Genomic DNA, 14553 nt, shown 5'->3' on the forward strand with positions numbered 1-14553 from the left:
ACGCCAACTGAAACTGGACCAGCTTTAACCCAGCTCAGTGAAGAGGGTGTTGCTGGTGCTATTCCTTTAGTGTCTTGAATCGATTGCTAAGAACTGATAACTCATTTAACACAGGATCATGTTTCGCAATGTAACAGCCTATAAGATATTAAAGATGGCAATTGAAAAGTAGAAAAATGAAAAATGCAAGAGAAGTCATTGATATTGCATGAAGACAGCGACCTCTTGGGTTTTCCCAAGAAGTTATTTGCAAAATAGTATACTGCACTTGCTTATTCGCAGCTGCTTGGAGAAGACCACCAGCACGCTTAAAGTTTCAGCCAAGAAGTCATTTTTTTTTAACACCGTTTCTTCAATGAGGACGTGGACTCATGGCTGGAAATATGAAAGCTTCAAAACTTTGACGATCTGCCCATAATGTGCTAGCCATGATTAGATGTTCCTGACCTATTTCGATCCCGCTACCGAGGTTCCAGGGTTCAAGTCCCGGTCTGGGCACGGGTATTCTTGGTGAATGCCCTTCCATCAATATTAAGTAATCATCATTCATCCTCATTGGCCAAAAGTGGAAGAAAAGCAAATAAACCATAGTGTCTCCTTGGAGAGAAGACTAGGATAACTGAAGTAAAAAGTAAACAATTCTGTAACCTCTGATGTGTAGCCCCTTGCAACAATATTATGAATAAAAATATACCTTATTGAAAGTAGAAATAAGGATAAACGCCTAGAAAGGAAACTAATGTTTATCAGTACATATATTCGCCCCTCCCCCCCCCTCCCCACACCAAAAGGAAAAACCGTTTCCTCCTTGTGAAGCTTCATTTGATCATTCCGATGTTTGGTTAGTCCCCAGAGTCCAGTATAAGAGCGTATGCTGGAGATCCAGGTTCGATTCCAGTAGGTGGTGATTTCAGGTGAGAATTTTTCCAACAATGTCTCTTCATGGAGCAGCCCTGGAGTTGACGCAACCCCATGGGCTAAAAAGGCAGCCGGAACGTGATGCTGATCACATCACCTCCACAAATGGCCGAGGAGCCCTAAATGTGCAGATGGTAGCTAAAAAAAATTCCAATGTTTAGTGCAAAATTCTCCCAGAATTTCAAAAGTTAATTCAGAACATGTGAATGCTAACATTTTCTTTCTCATTTTTTGTTCTTACATATTGAAAACAATATAAAATTGGGAAGGTGACAAATTTCTGTGGACGCCCACGAATCCGTTGGTCTCTGTTCGATCCATGTTGGTAGGTACGCCTTCACTTTCGAGGCAGGTAAATCACGGAAGGAAAAGAAAAAGATCGATAAGAGTTCTCTCGGAAGTAGAGGCGGGGAGGGGAGGCGTTCCACCTCAGCGTATTGCATGACTCATGCCTCTTTCAATGTCATATGACTCATAATCCATGATATCTTTTTTTTTTATCGTGGCGCTGATCAATGGAACTAAAATCCTAAGGATTAATTGTCCCTTACGAAATGTAACACAGCCAGTGCCTTACACACACACACACACACATACATTACGTGATCTTATTAGTCACCCTGGCAATGTAGTGTCTCGAGAATGACTAAGTCCAAGCTACCACCACTCTTGGAACTGTCAAATTTTGTGCTAGGAGAAATTATATCCACGTGTGTGTATAGCTATGTGTGTGAATTAAAAACTTTTTGCTTTAGGAAGGTGGTAGGCACGTACTAGGAAATTTGACTATGAGTCGGGTAAATTCACATTAGTACTACTATTACTGTTGCTATCAATGACTAGAGCAACATAACATAAGACAAGTAATAAACTGATAACACCGCTCTGCAATTTGAAATTTTTTTCTTGATGATTTGGTTTCGAATGTAGTTTCCCCCTAATTTTGGGGCGCTGATTCCAAATATGTAAGCAGTTTTCTTCTATAACGTCCAGATTGTTGAAAAAAAATTAAAACAAAATTTGCATATTGAGCTATTACCGACATATATTTATACCCTTCTACAAGATCATTGCAATGCTTAAAAACGTGGTGTATATTATAATTATGTAATTGTAAACACAATGTACGTACAGTTCACAAGAACTACCAACAAGTGATATTATTTACAGTGACCTCACTTATTTTACAGTCAGGAATTTTCGTCTTTTTGAACTTCTTCCATATGCATGAGAAGTACTTTCCCTTTTCAGGGACCAACAGTAGTCTGCCATCATGTTCACAATCCAACCACCATGGTATCTTCTTTCCATGTCTTTCAAATCCTGATGGAAACTTTCACCCTGTTCCTCGCTGTAAAATCCAAGACAGGTATCTGGAAAATAGTCAATGTGAGCACGTAGGAAGTGTAACTTCAAACTCATGTTACAACCTAGTTTTCTCAAAATTTCCAACATGGTGTTCACGATGGTTTTGTAAGCTGGACTCCTTCTGTTTCCTAGGACGTATTTTACATCTTTGTAGCTCTCCCAGGCTTGCTTTTCCGTTTGGCTCATTGTATCCTAAAAATTGGGGTCACACATTAATTTTCTGATCTGAGGTCCAGTAAAAACACCTGCTTTCAGCTTATCTAGGGTCATTCTCTGATAAACACTCACTGTACTTATCTAGGGCATGTACAAACTGGCTCATGTTACCCAATTTAATGTGTAGAGGAGGGAGAAGAACTTTCGTGGGTTCCACAAGGGGCACATGCATAACATTCTTTGTTCTGGGTGTCAAGGGTCCTCTGGTTGGCCATTTTAGCCTTTGCCAGTGATTTTGTCTGTCTCGACTATTCTACTCCACCCATACTCGGAGTACTTCACACACTGCAATAGAAACTGCAAACTTTCATATGATTATTTCAAAGTAATAGAATAAGCAACTGGTACAGATTCACGAACATTGCCATTGTGGAGTAACACACCTGTCAGGCTGGTTACAGAAGAATCTATGAAAAGCCTCCATTCAGAAGTTACATACTCATTGCAGAAGATCATAGACCTTTCTTCTGAAAATAAAGAAACTATTTCTTGTGTCCCGGGATCTGTAACATGAAATTTTAGTGCCAGGTAACAATAAATGTCTGTCTTTCAGTACAGAAGCTAACAGTTCAGAACTTTCCTATGGTAACGCAAGATCACGTACCAAGTCATTCAGTGTGATCTGACTAAATAAATGTGGGGTATTATCACTTGTACTGATCCACTGATGTCCGTTGTATCGCTTACAACTTCCTTTCGAGGCGATGTACAGCTTGAAGATGGACGAGAAGGAATAGGTAGACTTTTGTCATGTTTGATGGGTCTCATTGCAGATCGCAAATGTGGATACACTGTCACTTTTGTTCTTGGCACTAAAACCTTGCACTTGAACTTGACAAAAATAATAGTCATCCGTATGGTTTAATTGTTCCCTCCATACTACCATTGGCAGAGCAAAATAGAATTTCTCTCTTTGTCCGTTCATCCAGAACCTCAAACCTTCAACACAAGTCTTACATACTTTCTGGGGTGCCCATGGTTTATTTTCATAGCCAAGCACAAGTCCAAAATATGGAAGGTAGGTTTCTTTGATGAATGGCGTTATCTTTAGTCTTTGTTTACACAACATGTACTTCCCACATACTTAGGAGAAAGTGTTCGGGTCGTTTTTGCAGCCACGTGAAGACATTGTTGTCCGAATATACAAGATTTGTCACTTCATGCAACCGTTCAGCACTAGGAATACAAATCACTCGACCATCTGTGAAACAAAAAACAGTTAAATTAGTGTTGCCAGACCACATACAAAGGTGTAATTACAATTTAACTCTAAATACTATCCATGCCCTCCTATGGTATATAAACGGGACTTTTATGAAACACAAATTCCTGATTTTCTCGAAAACCTGGCGTGATAGGAAAAAACGGATTGCACCGTTGAACTCAGCGTGAAAATTCCATTTAGAAACACTCATTCATTTGAAAACCTCATATTTGCTGCAGAGCAGTGTAATGAATAAGTCATTCGCTCCAACTAATTTTTCCTCAAGTATTTACTATTCTGCTGCTGGTTCTATAAGGGGCCCGTTTCCACAAGCAATTCCAGTTGTAACTCTTAGAAAAAATCATATGGTTAGGCAGTGCTTTTTTCTGGCGGTACGCAACGGTACGCCATACCGGCACCTTTTTACAGATGGGAATAACACTAATAACATTTTATTTTACCAAAAGAAATATATGTGTGCATGGATTTTTCCAGGGAGGGGGAAGCAAGGTATTTTTTTCCAGGGGGGCAAAGGACGTATATTTTCCCCCAAAATAGTGATGCCCCCACAAAAAATAATATTTCAGTCTAAAATTATCATGCTTCTTCAACGAATTTATAATACTGTAATTAACATAAATTACTGTGACTGAAATGAAATTGTGAGTGAAGTATATAATTTTTAGGTAGACATTCATTTTCCAGGCGGGCCGTGCCCCTTTGCCTCCCCCCCCCCTTCCGGACGCCCATGTGTGTGTGTATGTGTGTGGGTGTGTGTGTGTGTGTGTGTTTGTGTGTGTGTGTGTGTGTGTGTGTGTGTGTAAATGCACGATAATTTATGAACATACCGCGATGTTTTGAATAATTCTTATGATGAACACAGTAAGGCAGCGACAGTCTACAAGCGGCACGTATCACTTGGAAACGAACCTCAGAAATAAGGGAACATTTTCTACCTAAGCGGCACGACAATATGTACGTGTCGCTCGTACTGGGCCGTTTACTGTGCATCATGTTGCCTTAATACGTTGGTAGCGTGTGCGCAGTGAATACGTTTTCTGCAGAACCCTTTTACTTCAGTGTGAAAGCTCACTTACAAAACCAACTTGATGAGTACCGCAACGTTTCTTCCCAGACAAAAAGCACTGCGGTTAGCTATGGTTCAGTTGTAACTTTTAGATAAAATCATATGGTTAGGTATATTATTCATGTTTTTGCAACATTTCAAATATCTAATTTTTAAATGTGTGGTCCTTTAGCAAGCAACTTCCCTCTCCCTCCCCCAGCCCAATCTGGGCTTGGTTTCATTTTATTTTTCATCCATTATTACAATGTGAAATCTATTTGTCTGGAAATATCGTTACACGAGCTGTTTTTATGGGACTGTCCTCGCGCTCTATGCATGACCTTACGAAAACTATTCTTCTTGAGCAAGCGTTTAATGCGCGAATAAAGAATCGAGGCGCTTTCCATTAAATTCCTACTATTGATTCCTTTGTAACGAACATAGAATATTAAGTATTTGTTGATAATAACCTGTATATACTGTCAGTTTCACAACAGTTCGATATTATATCAGTGGTTGTGTTTATGATGTATGAAAGCAACGAGAATGTACTAATTCGTTAAGAAGGGGTGTGAGGGCGTATCTCTCCTGTAAGCACCCAAATATCTCTCCCATGCAGTACAACGTGGACTGCATTTTTCAGACTAACGAGTCTCTCAAATCTTCTGTGGGACTTGTGGCTGCCCATTTGTGTTTGTCCTTTCATTAATTTCATCATATCACCATTCATCCTCATCTTCGCGATTCTAGCTCAGGCCTTAAAAATCAGACCCGAAACAGAAACAGGTACTATTCTGTCAAATGTCAACTTGCAACCAAAAAATCCCATGTAACATAATCCTAATATTATGATCTGACCACCATGTCAAACATAGTATCTTTAGTTTTCATTTGGTAATCATGTTCCCAGAGGTTTTTGTTTCCACTGATTTCAAACGTTCATTACCACGGCTTCAATTCTAGACTGATTTGTCACTAGATTTCTATTATAATGTAGCCTACTGTATCAACTATTGAATAAAGCTTACAAGTGTTAAATGAGAATGTATGTTTCCAGCCTGAACTAATTTAAGGAATCATGAGAGCGGTGGATTTTATCAAGAGTTTGTCGACTTTTATCACCTAATGTAGAGGCACAAAATGCCATCAATAACCTTATCGCTACCACGTTACAAATTCCTTCCATATCCTCGAAATCTCGCTAAGGTCGGCGTAGTGCCTTACCCAGAACTTGCGGCACGTAATCCAAGTTATCAGCTCTAGAGGAAATACTTCATTCTTTCTGTCTCCACGGCAGATTCTCATGGTGTAGGAATTTGTGGATTGGTCAAGATTTATTTTATCCTCGTTTCCGTTCAAAGATAACCGCTGCTCATTCTTATGTATATTATGGTATGTCGTTCCTTGACTGTTTTCTAACAGTAAATGAACATATTTTCCTGTGATTGCATTCACTCACATTACAGGTTGCTGCAGTTTAACACTAGACTTCATACATCTTGGAACCATTGTAGCACCACTTTCGTCCTAGACTGTCAAAGTTCCTGCCTGTTCCATCTATACGGCAGAGTTGTACGCCGTCCTCAAGGCACTTGACTTTGCTGACGTGGACGTCGATGGCCTGAAAAAAGTCTTTATCTGTAGTGATTCGACCAGCTTTTTGCAGACTCTGGATTCGCCGAATTCCCGGCATCCAGTAGTGCAGCGCATATTCCAACGACTTGTGCAGCTAGCGACCTGCAGAATATGTTTCGTTGTTACTTATTGGCACTTGGCAGGCCGAGTGGGACGCGGAGACGGGGAACAAGCTCCACGCTATTAAGCCCACCACAGGTGTATGGCGCTCCTCGTCCCGTCCCTCTCGTCGAGAATTTATTCTTACCAGACTGCGTATTGGACACAGTCGTCTAACGCATGGTCACTTGCTGCAAGGGCTGGACCCTTCGATGTGCCGTGTTTGTAACGTTCTTTAAAGTGTTCGGCATATTCTTATTGAATGTGCCGACTTTGCTATCCTCAGACAGATTTTTAATCTTCCCAGTTGTTTGCCATCCCTGTTGGGTGATGACAACAGTGTTTTATCAAATGTTTTTAGATTTTTGCAAAGAGCTGGTTTCTTCCATCGTCTGTGAGGAAGCTTTTTATAAATTGTGACTTTTTAAAGTGTTGTGTTTGTCTTGTGCAGCTCTTTTTACAACCTTGCACTTTTAATTTTTTCCAAGGAACTTTTTACACCCCTTTTTACACCTCAGAATTTTAGGTAAGGGGATATTTCCCAGAATATATTAAAGGGTGCAAAATGGCCTCAAGTGCCGACGCAACCAAAAAAAAATAATTAATTAATTCGTTCATTGTCGCACCTGGATTTACGGACGCTAAGAGTCTAGGTCCTCCATCTGTAAAGGGGTCTCCACTTTGAAAAGGCCCACAAAGTGAAAAAAAATTATATATTTGGCCTAAAAGTTACAACTGAAATTATAGCTGTTCCCCATGATATTGTAGCCATCGTTTCGGCATATATAGCCTCAAAAAATCGCACAACCCAAAACCGTGAGTGACATATCCATATCTTTTCTTCTTCTTGAAGCCTTGTCCTTCGTCATTTTTAATACTGTACATCGCTTTGTCAAATTATTCTATACAGGGTTCGATACTCGGTGGAGTGGTTCGGATTTCATTTTAAACTGTAAGTCGAGTCCCGATTATTCTATCTGTACTTAAAATAAAAAATAATTAAGGAACTCGAACTTATTCTACACAGGAAGTTATGATATAATTTAAATTTACTCTTAGGTCATAACACTTAAAATATCGTCTAATTGTAAGAGTAGGAATTTTCTGAAGCCCTCCACCCCCTCTCCACATTTTGTTGAGTTTCAGCTCCGAGTAAGCCAACTCACTGGCAAACCGAAGTTTCCGGTTCGGATTCCGGACTCGGATCCTGGCCTGGGCATGTATGCCTCTTTGTGATTGTTCCTTCATCATTTTCAGCCACAAGTGCAAAAAACCGAAAGAAAATAAGAAAAATATAAGCACATCAAACACAGGTTCTTGTGGAACTATAACCTTCATAAATTCTTGCAATTTTACAACGAAGGATGACCTTTGCATGACACTTCACGTAACTTCCTCATCATAAATCAAAAATTAGTAAATAAAAGTGAGCGTTTTTTTAAAAACAACACAGATCGACAATTAAGCAACGAGTCAGACGTTACCAAATTTTAGAGGCCGTACGTACATGCTGCGTTCGATTGGTGAAATTCCCTTGTCGCTTCGGCATGAATTCTTCCTAAGTCTGATGGTACGATCCGACGTCACAGATTATTGGTTATCCAAAACCCGTCAAAAGTACGTCTTTTAGTAGGAACAAGTACTAATCACAAGGAAATAAATGTGAGGAACAGAGGAGTGATTCTCAACACACACACGGGGAAGGAGTGATTATTTATCTTATCGCCATCCTCTTCCCCAGAGAGCAAGAGAAGGGGTAAAGCACACACACACACACTTGTTTTCTTGTTAGGAAAACAAGTGTGTTTTCCTACCACTGCCATGGAGTAGGGACCAATCGCCTGGTTCACGGCACTCAAGTCGAACATAGAGCAGCCAGTTACAGTTTTCACCCTCTGAAACAAATTCATGATGAATAATGCCTTCGTTGTCATAAAAACGCAACACTATTTTTACGTTTGACTTTCGGAGCTCCATTTTCTTGCCTCTTGATAAATTTACGGACTTCCATCATGCTCTATGTCGTTTAGTTGCCGATGCTACGTTCCATCCTCCACAATAATGGAATCCAAAGATTTTTTTTAAATTCCTGCGAGCAGTTGTCAGAAAGTCTTCGATGAAACTTAACGTTTCCTTGTGGATCCATAGCAAATACGTAGTGACGACATGGTAGCATATCTTCCAACATGCCTGTCGCAAGTTCACGAGGTGTTCCCAGACTGTAAACTATGAACCACACTATACAACATGAGAACTTACTTTACAGCAGATAGCATTCACACTTGGGACCGCAGAAAATTTGTATCATTATTGAATTGTTGGACATTCCACAGACACAAGAAGATGAAACTTTTCATTTTCCTCCCCTTTTCTTTCAAAAGTTACCTCTCCTCTCCCCCGATAGGTTTAACTTCTCAGCGATATGCGAACCATGTAAATGCATCAAATGGAACAACAATGCAAGACAAACGTGATGTAGAAACACGTGCCGTACTATACTAACTCACATCTACCATGTAAACAAGTGAAAGTGTAGTGTAATTGAGATACTCTAGATTGAGTTTCAGATAATGGATGCTATTAATTGTTAAATAGCCTTGCAACATGAATGGGCAAATAATTGCTGTTCGAAGAACCTGTGACGCAAACGAATCCACTTAGACACTAGTCCAAAGGTAAACGTATTGTCCATTTTTAATCTATGGAGTGTCTTGTCCGAAGAAAGGGACGAAAGGTTGCTGCTTTGCTGAAAGTGTATTGTTTAGTCCACAACTGCGATTGACGTCAGTAACGAAGTACACGGCTTGTTCTTACTGTCAAGATTTAAAAAAACACAATAGAGTTGTTCCCGGACTGGGATTTCTTCAGTTCTTAAAAAAGAATTGTTTCGTCCAGCCGAGGAGATAGCGAGGAAAGGGGGAAAAATACTTTCTCTTCAAGTCCCGCACTGAAACATTGAGTATTTCCCAGATTAAATGTTCCTTGGGAACTAACTTTAATAGTAATTTTAGTCGGACGAAGGAGGAAGGGGGGATGTTTGTATGAAGGACTTCCCCATTTATTACTACGCTACTGTATATCACTTTTGGCTAATTTGCGAAGATGTGAATGAGTAATGAAATGATGAAAATTGATGAATGGATACACAAACATCCATGACCAGACCTGGATTCGAACCCGGGACCCCTGGCGTCGTAACACGATGTGATAACCACTCCGCCACGGAGTCAGCTAAAATGATTTTTTTGTTCATGAATTTGTTTTTCCTGCATACAACCCATTGCCGCAGCCAGAATTTCCATTTTCTGTCAAAACAAAGAGGGGCGGGGGTCAACTGTTAATAATAATAATTTCGAAGTCAATTATGGCTTGGGGTGTTCTGACCCCATCCCCTTTCGGTTCATCCACGAGGCTATGAAAACACGTGTGCCCCGATTATACCTTTTAATCATGAATGCACCGTTCGGAAGTTATGCACGAGTAGAATTTTATAATATCATGACGCAGATCGTCTCAGCTAAACGCCCTTACACGTGCAATTTTTTTTATGGACATCCCGGCAAAAATATTCAATGCTTTTCTGCACGACCTGAAAAAACAATCCGCAAATAATCCACACGTGTCGTCGCTTTTGAATGGCAAGGAATACGATGAAATATCCTTCCGGGATGTTCCCTTTGAATTTGCGGAGATAAGCGATCTGTCGATGCACGATTACTCGCGAACCGAGTTTTGTTGCGTTATGTTACCGTCTCCTAACCCTCCTCCTCCTCCTCTGCGACAAAATTCTGCGATGTCCTCTACCGGAGCGTGCGAAACAAGGCTGTGAGTCACGACTAAACTCCGCGCCACCTACCTGCCCGAGTTCGTACTTCGTTATTTCCCGTGATCTTATCAAGTGATGCAAAACATTGCTGTGAGTAAGCGCAGCTAGTGAAGCAGAGTTGCCAACTTCGACTGTGATATTATCACTAAACAATCGAGGAAAATTCTGAAAGCGTAAACTTAGGAATTAACAAGTAAGAACATGGTATTTTCTTTAAAAACGTTAACATTTTAAATTGTACGCAATGTTGTTTGATTCGCAATAGAGTAGAATAGAGTCGCCTTCTCAAAGTACTCTACTCTCTCTCTCTCTCTCTCTCTCGTTTCTCTATGCTCTTTTCCTTTACTAAAAATATATTTACATTATTATAGACGGGCTCTCTCACACAAGAGAGAGGGAGGGAGGGAGGGCGAGAGAGAGAGAGAGAGAGAGAGAGAAAGATAAAGAAACAGAGCGAAAGAGAGACGCCAGAGCTCCTGGGTTCGAATACCGAATAAAAACATTGTTCATGATGAAAATCTGAACAGAAAGGTAAGAAAAAGAGATAAGTAAAATATAACTGGCATACAGCGAAAATAAGAATGTCAGTATAATCAATAACTTGAAAAAAAAAATTAGAACTTAAAAAGAGCAATAGCACGACATGCCCGAGACTCGGGTTAGACTCCAAGTAAGGCAACAAATATATCCAGAAATGTTTATGTGGCGTACCGAGCGGTTTATATAATTGAGAGTAATTGTGAGTCGTTCTACTTGCTGCCAGTCATTCTGAAATTTGGTTTTGATTGATTGATTTGTTGTTTTAAGTCCACTTTATGCACAGTAAGGTTTTGAGTTGCTGTTTTAAGTCCACTTTATGCACAGTAAGGCTAATCGGGACTGGACCTACAGTTTAAAGTGGGATCCGAACCACTATGTGCGTCCACCGGGTATCGAACCCTGGGACCCCTTGATTACAAGGCGACGAAGTTACCACTGTGCCCAAATTAACTGATCTGTATTTCTGTATTGGCTATCAAGGTAATGCTTTTTTTTTTTTTGCTGTGTAAAAAATATTGCCATGAGGGGTCACCCCCTCCCCCAGCACATATACACACTTGCAATGCTAATGTCAGTACAAAAGAAACAAATGGCTCCGATTAACATACGTATGCAAAGCAGTTGCATTTTTTTTAATACTTAAATGTGGTGGAAAACGAAGTGAGTTGGCAATTGTGATAGGTGCGCGTGAAGTTCAGGGACAACGTGGCAACCATGCTTTCTTCAACGTCTGACCACGTCGCCGCCCCGATTGCGTGTTTTCCACGGAAGCCTCGCGCATGCGTGCAAACGTGGTAAGAGGCCGGCGTAGCGGGAACACGTCATTGAAGCCTTTAAAAGATCCGTGGCGGCGCGAAAATAACAACAGTCGCGTTTTCAACAACCCTGAGGTAGCAGCGAAGTCATCAGTTGCTACAGCTGGGAGGCAACTTTTAGTCACTTCGGTTGCCGTAGACGCACGTGCTACACAAGTCGAAGACTCACGTTGGGAAAAGGTTTTGACCGAGATTCGAGTCTAGACCAGTTTCCCCGAACTGTTTGTTGTGCCTTTCTGTTCTTCTGTGGTGTTTTTCGATTAAGTTCCTGAACTGTGGCAGTACAGATCGCAAACATGCCTGTGCCAAGTGAAGAGTTGGTTTTGCTCAACGCTCCAGAGTGCGACGAGTGCTTGTTCTCCCCGCCGCCCATGAAGCACAGAGACACCAGGGACAGCATATCGTCCACGGACAGCGACATATCCATGTCGTTCGAAGGGACCTCTCCCCCAGTTGTCCGCATCGACCCCCCGCCTGCAGAACTCTCAGACAGCGGATCCGATTCGAAGGATTCTGGTTGTGACGTGGTCGACTCTTCGGAGCCCGAGTTCGTGCCCCCGGACGAGGAGTTGGCGAACAGGATCGTGACTCAGGTAGAGTTCTACTTCTCCGACGTGAACATAACCAAGGACGCTTTCCTGTTGAAGCACGTGAAGAGAAACAAGGAAGGGTACGTGTCGCTGAAGCTCATTTCTAGTTTTAAGCGCGTCAAGCACCTGTCCAAAGACTGGCGCGTGGTGGCGTACGCCCTGCAGCGTTCGCAGAAGCTGGAGATCAACGATTCCAAAACCAAGATTCGACGCGTGGACCCTCTGCCCCAGTACGACGAGACGACCCCATCGAGGACCGTAGTCGCCCTGAACCTACCCATCGACAAACCCACCATCGAGAACGTCGCCGAGCTGTTCTCGAGCTACGGATACATCGCCCTGGTCAGGATCCTCCGACCCGGAAACCCGGTGCCCGCAGACGTGCGTCAGCACGTGACCAAGCACCCTGAAATCGGGTCTTCCGTCTGCGCCCTGGTGGAGTTCGAGAAGGCAGAATCGGCGAGACGAGCAGTGTCGGAAGCTTGTGGCAAGCAAGACTGGAGAGGGTTGAGGGTTGTTGAGCTGGCGAAGAACTCTTCCAACAAGAAGGCTTCCAAAAAGGAAACCGCCGCCAAGAAGGAGGGAGAGAAGGAAGTGACAAAAACGCAACCCACCGCGGAGAAGAAGAAGAAGCGTTCCAAAAAGACTGCAGCTACGCTGAAACCTGAAGTTGAATCTTCATGTCCTAGTGGATCAGAAGGCGACGATCGCCCCATCGACTCACGACGACGAAGTCATCCCGGTACCTCGCCCACCCCTAGTCGTAGAAGTCCTAACAGAAGCTCCCCCATCAATTTCCTTCGAGTTGACCAACCAAACTCGCGCCAAAAATCCTGCAGTTTGCCCGAATCCGGAGCATTGAGTCCCTGGGTCCAGCGTCGCCTAGCAGCGGCCGCCGCCGCCGGCACGGAAACCATCCAGAGACATCTGTTGCCGAGACCAAGAAGTAACAGCGGAGCAACGCACGGATCTCTCACGCTGCCCGAAAATGTGTTGCGGCTTCCGAAAGGACCCGACGGCACCCGAGGCTTCCAGTGTGGATACAGGGAAAAACTGATGCACGAAAAGTTAACAAGCACCGCCATCCCCACAGTATGTTGAGTTTTTTTTTTATTCTACCCCACTGTTTCGTTTGTTTGTTGATTGAAAAAAGAAAGTGTGTAGAAACAAGCAAAAAAATCACATGCGGGTGGTGGTGGTGTACTACGACATTCATAAAGCATAAAGGAGGTTGAGGGAACATTTACCACTGTCCACACTTGTTAATTACGCTTGTGTGCGAGGACGAGTCATGCGTGAATGAATTGTGCATTTGTTGTGATCCGACCGTGACAGGTCGTGGTTCAGTTCTTTACTAGTTCCACTCAAGTTGAGTGACTGTCCGACAGCTATTTTTTTTCCTAACATTCACTTTTTGTATTTCACGTGATACACTTTTATGTATATATTTGTTACAAATAGAAGAAACGTCCGCCTAACTTATTTTCTAGAGAAGAAGAAGATATTTGTTATTGTTTATATACAGACCAAAGATGTCTACTGGAGCAAGTTCTTGTTTTTGTTTGTAAAAAAAAGAAAACGTTTTATTAAAAAATGAAAATGTTCAGTATTACTTAAAAGTATGTGTTTTCTATTTTTAAAATATCCCATTTTCTGGTGCCAAGAGCGGAAAATTGGTGAGTTTGTGTACAAAAAGGTAAACTAAGTTTAATGTTTTTTCGTTTTTGCTTCGTACAGTGCTTAAACAGTGGTATTTTCCTCCACTTCAAAATTGTGTTATTAATTGTATATTTAAGATTACTAATTCTGGACACATTATTTTGTTTTAAGATACTCTTGTAAACTATTTCCCACCTTCTTGCCTTAATTATGAAATCTGAAAGTGCATAAGGAATGCATTCTTAACTGTCAGGTTGTAAGTAGAATCATGTGGTAGAATATAATACATGATCTAGATACCACAAGTTTGAGCATTGTACAAAAAGAATTAAATTTGCCACGCCACGAAGTAATCTGGCAGAGCAGATTATTCGTGGTAATTAGTTCGCTAAGCATGCAATCAGATTAATATTATGCTCACTACGTGAAGAAAGTTGCAAGAAAGCTGCATTCTCCCTTAGTGGGCATCTAATAATTATCTGCATATGCATGTGCGGTGGTTTTACCAACATACAATTCTGGTTGAGAAAATGTTGATGGCTTCACAAGGAAGATAACATAAATTCATACATGTTGAATAAATCTTCAATATTTCATCACTGACAGAGAAGGCAGTT

The 14553-nt window shown here is 41.6% G+C and overlaps 1 protein-coding gene across 1 annotated transcript; it reads left to right on the plus strand.

Annotated features, from left to right (window-relative positions):
- The first annotated feature begins 11720 nt into the window (after positions 1 to 11720).
- Achl (La ribonucleoprotein translational regulator Achilles) lies at positions 11721 to 13896 on the plus strand. Its single transcript, XM_083140172.1, has one exon. The coding sequence runs from the start codon at positions 11984 to 11986 to the stop codon at positions 13376 to 13378; it is 1395 nt and encodes a 464-aa protein (XP_082996298.1). The 5' UTR covers positions 11721 to 11983; the 3' UTR covers positions 13379 to 13896.
- The last annotated feature ends 657 nt before the right edge of the window (positions 13897 to 14553 follow it).

The sequence above is a fragment of the Lepisma saccharinum genome, chromosome 1, assembly GCF_977018435.1.
Source record: "Lepisma saccharinum chromosome 1, izLepSacc3.1, whole genome shotgun sequence".
Lineage (NCBI taxonomy): Eukaryota > Metazoa > Arthropoda > Insecta > Zygentoma > Lepismatidae > Lepisma > Lepisma saccharinum.

Coding starts and splice junctions, on each gene's coding strand:
- Achl (XM_083140172.1), top strand. CDS start 11,984: ATGCCTGTGCCAAGTGAAGAGTTGGTTTTGCTCAACGCTCCAGAGTGC.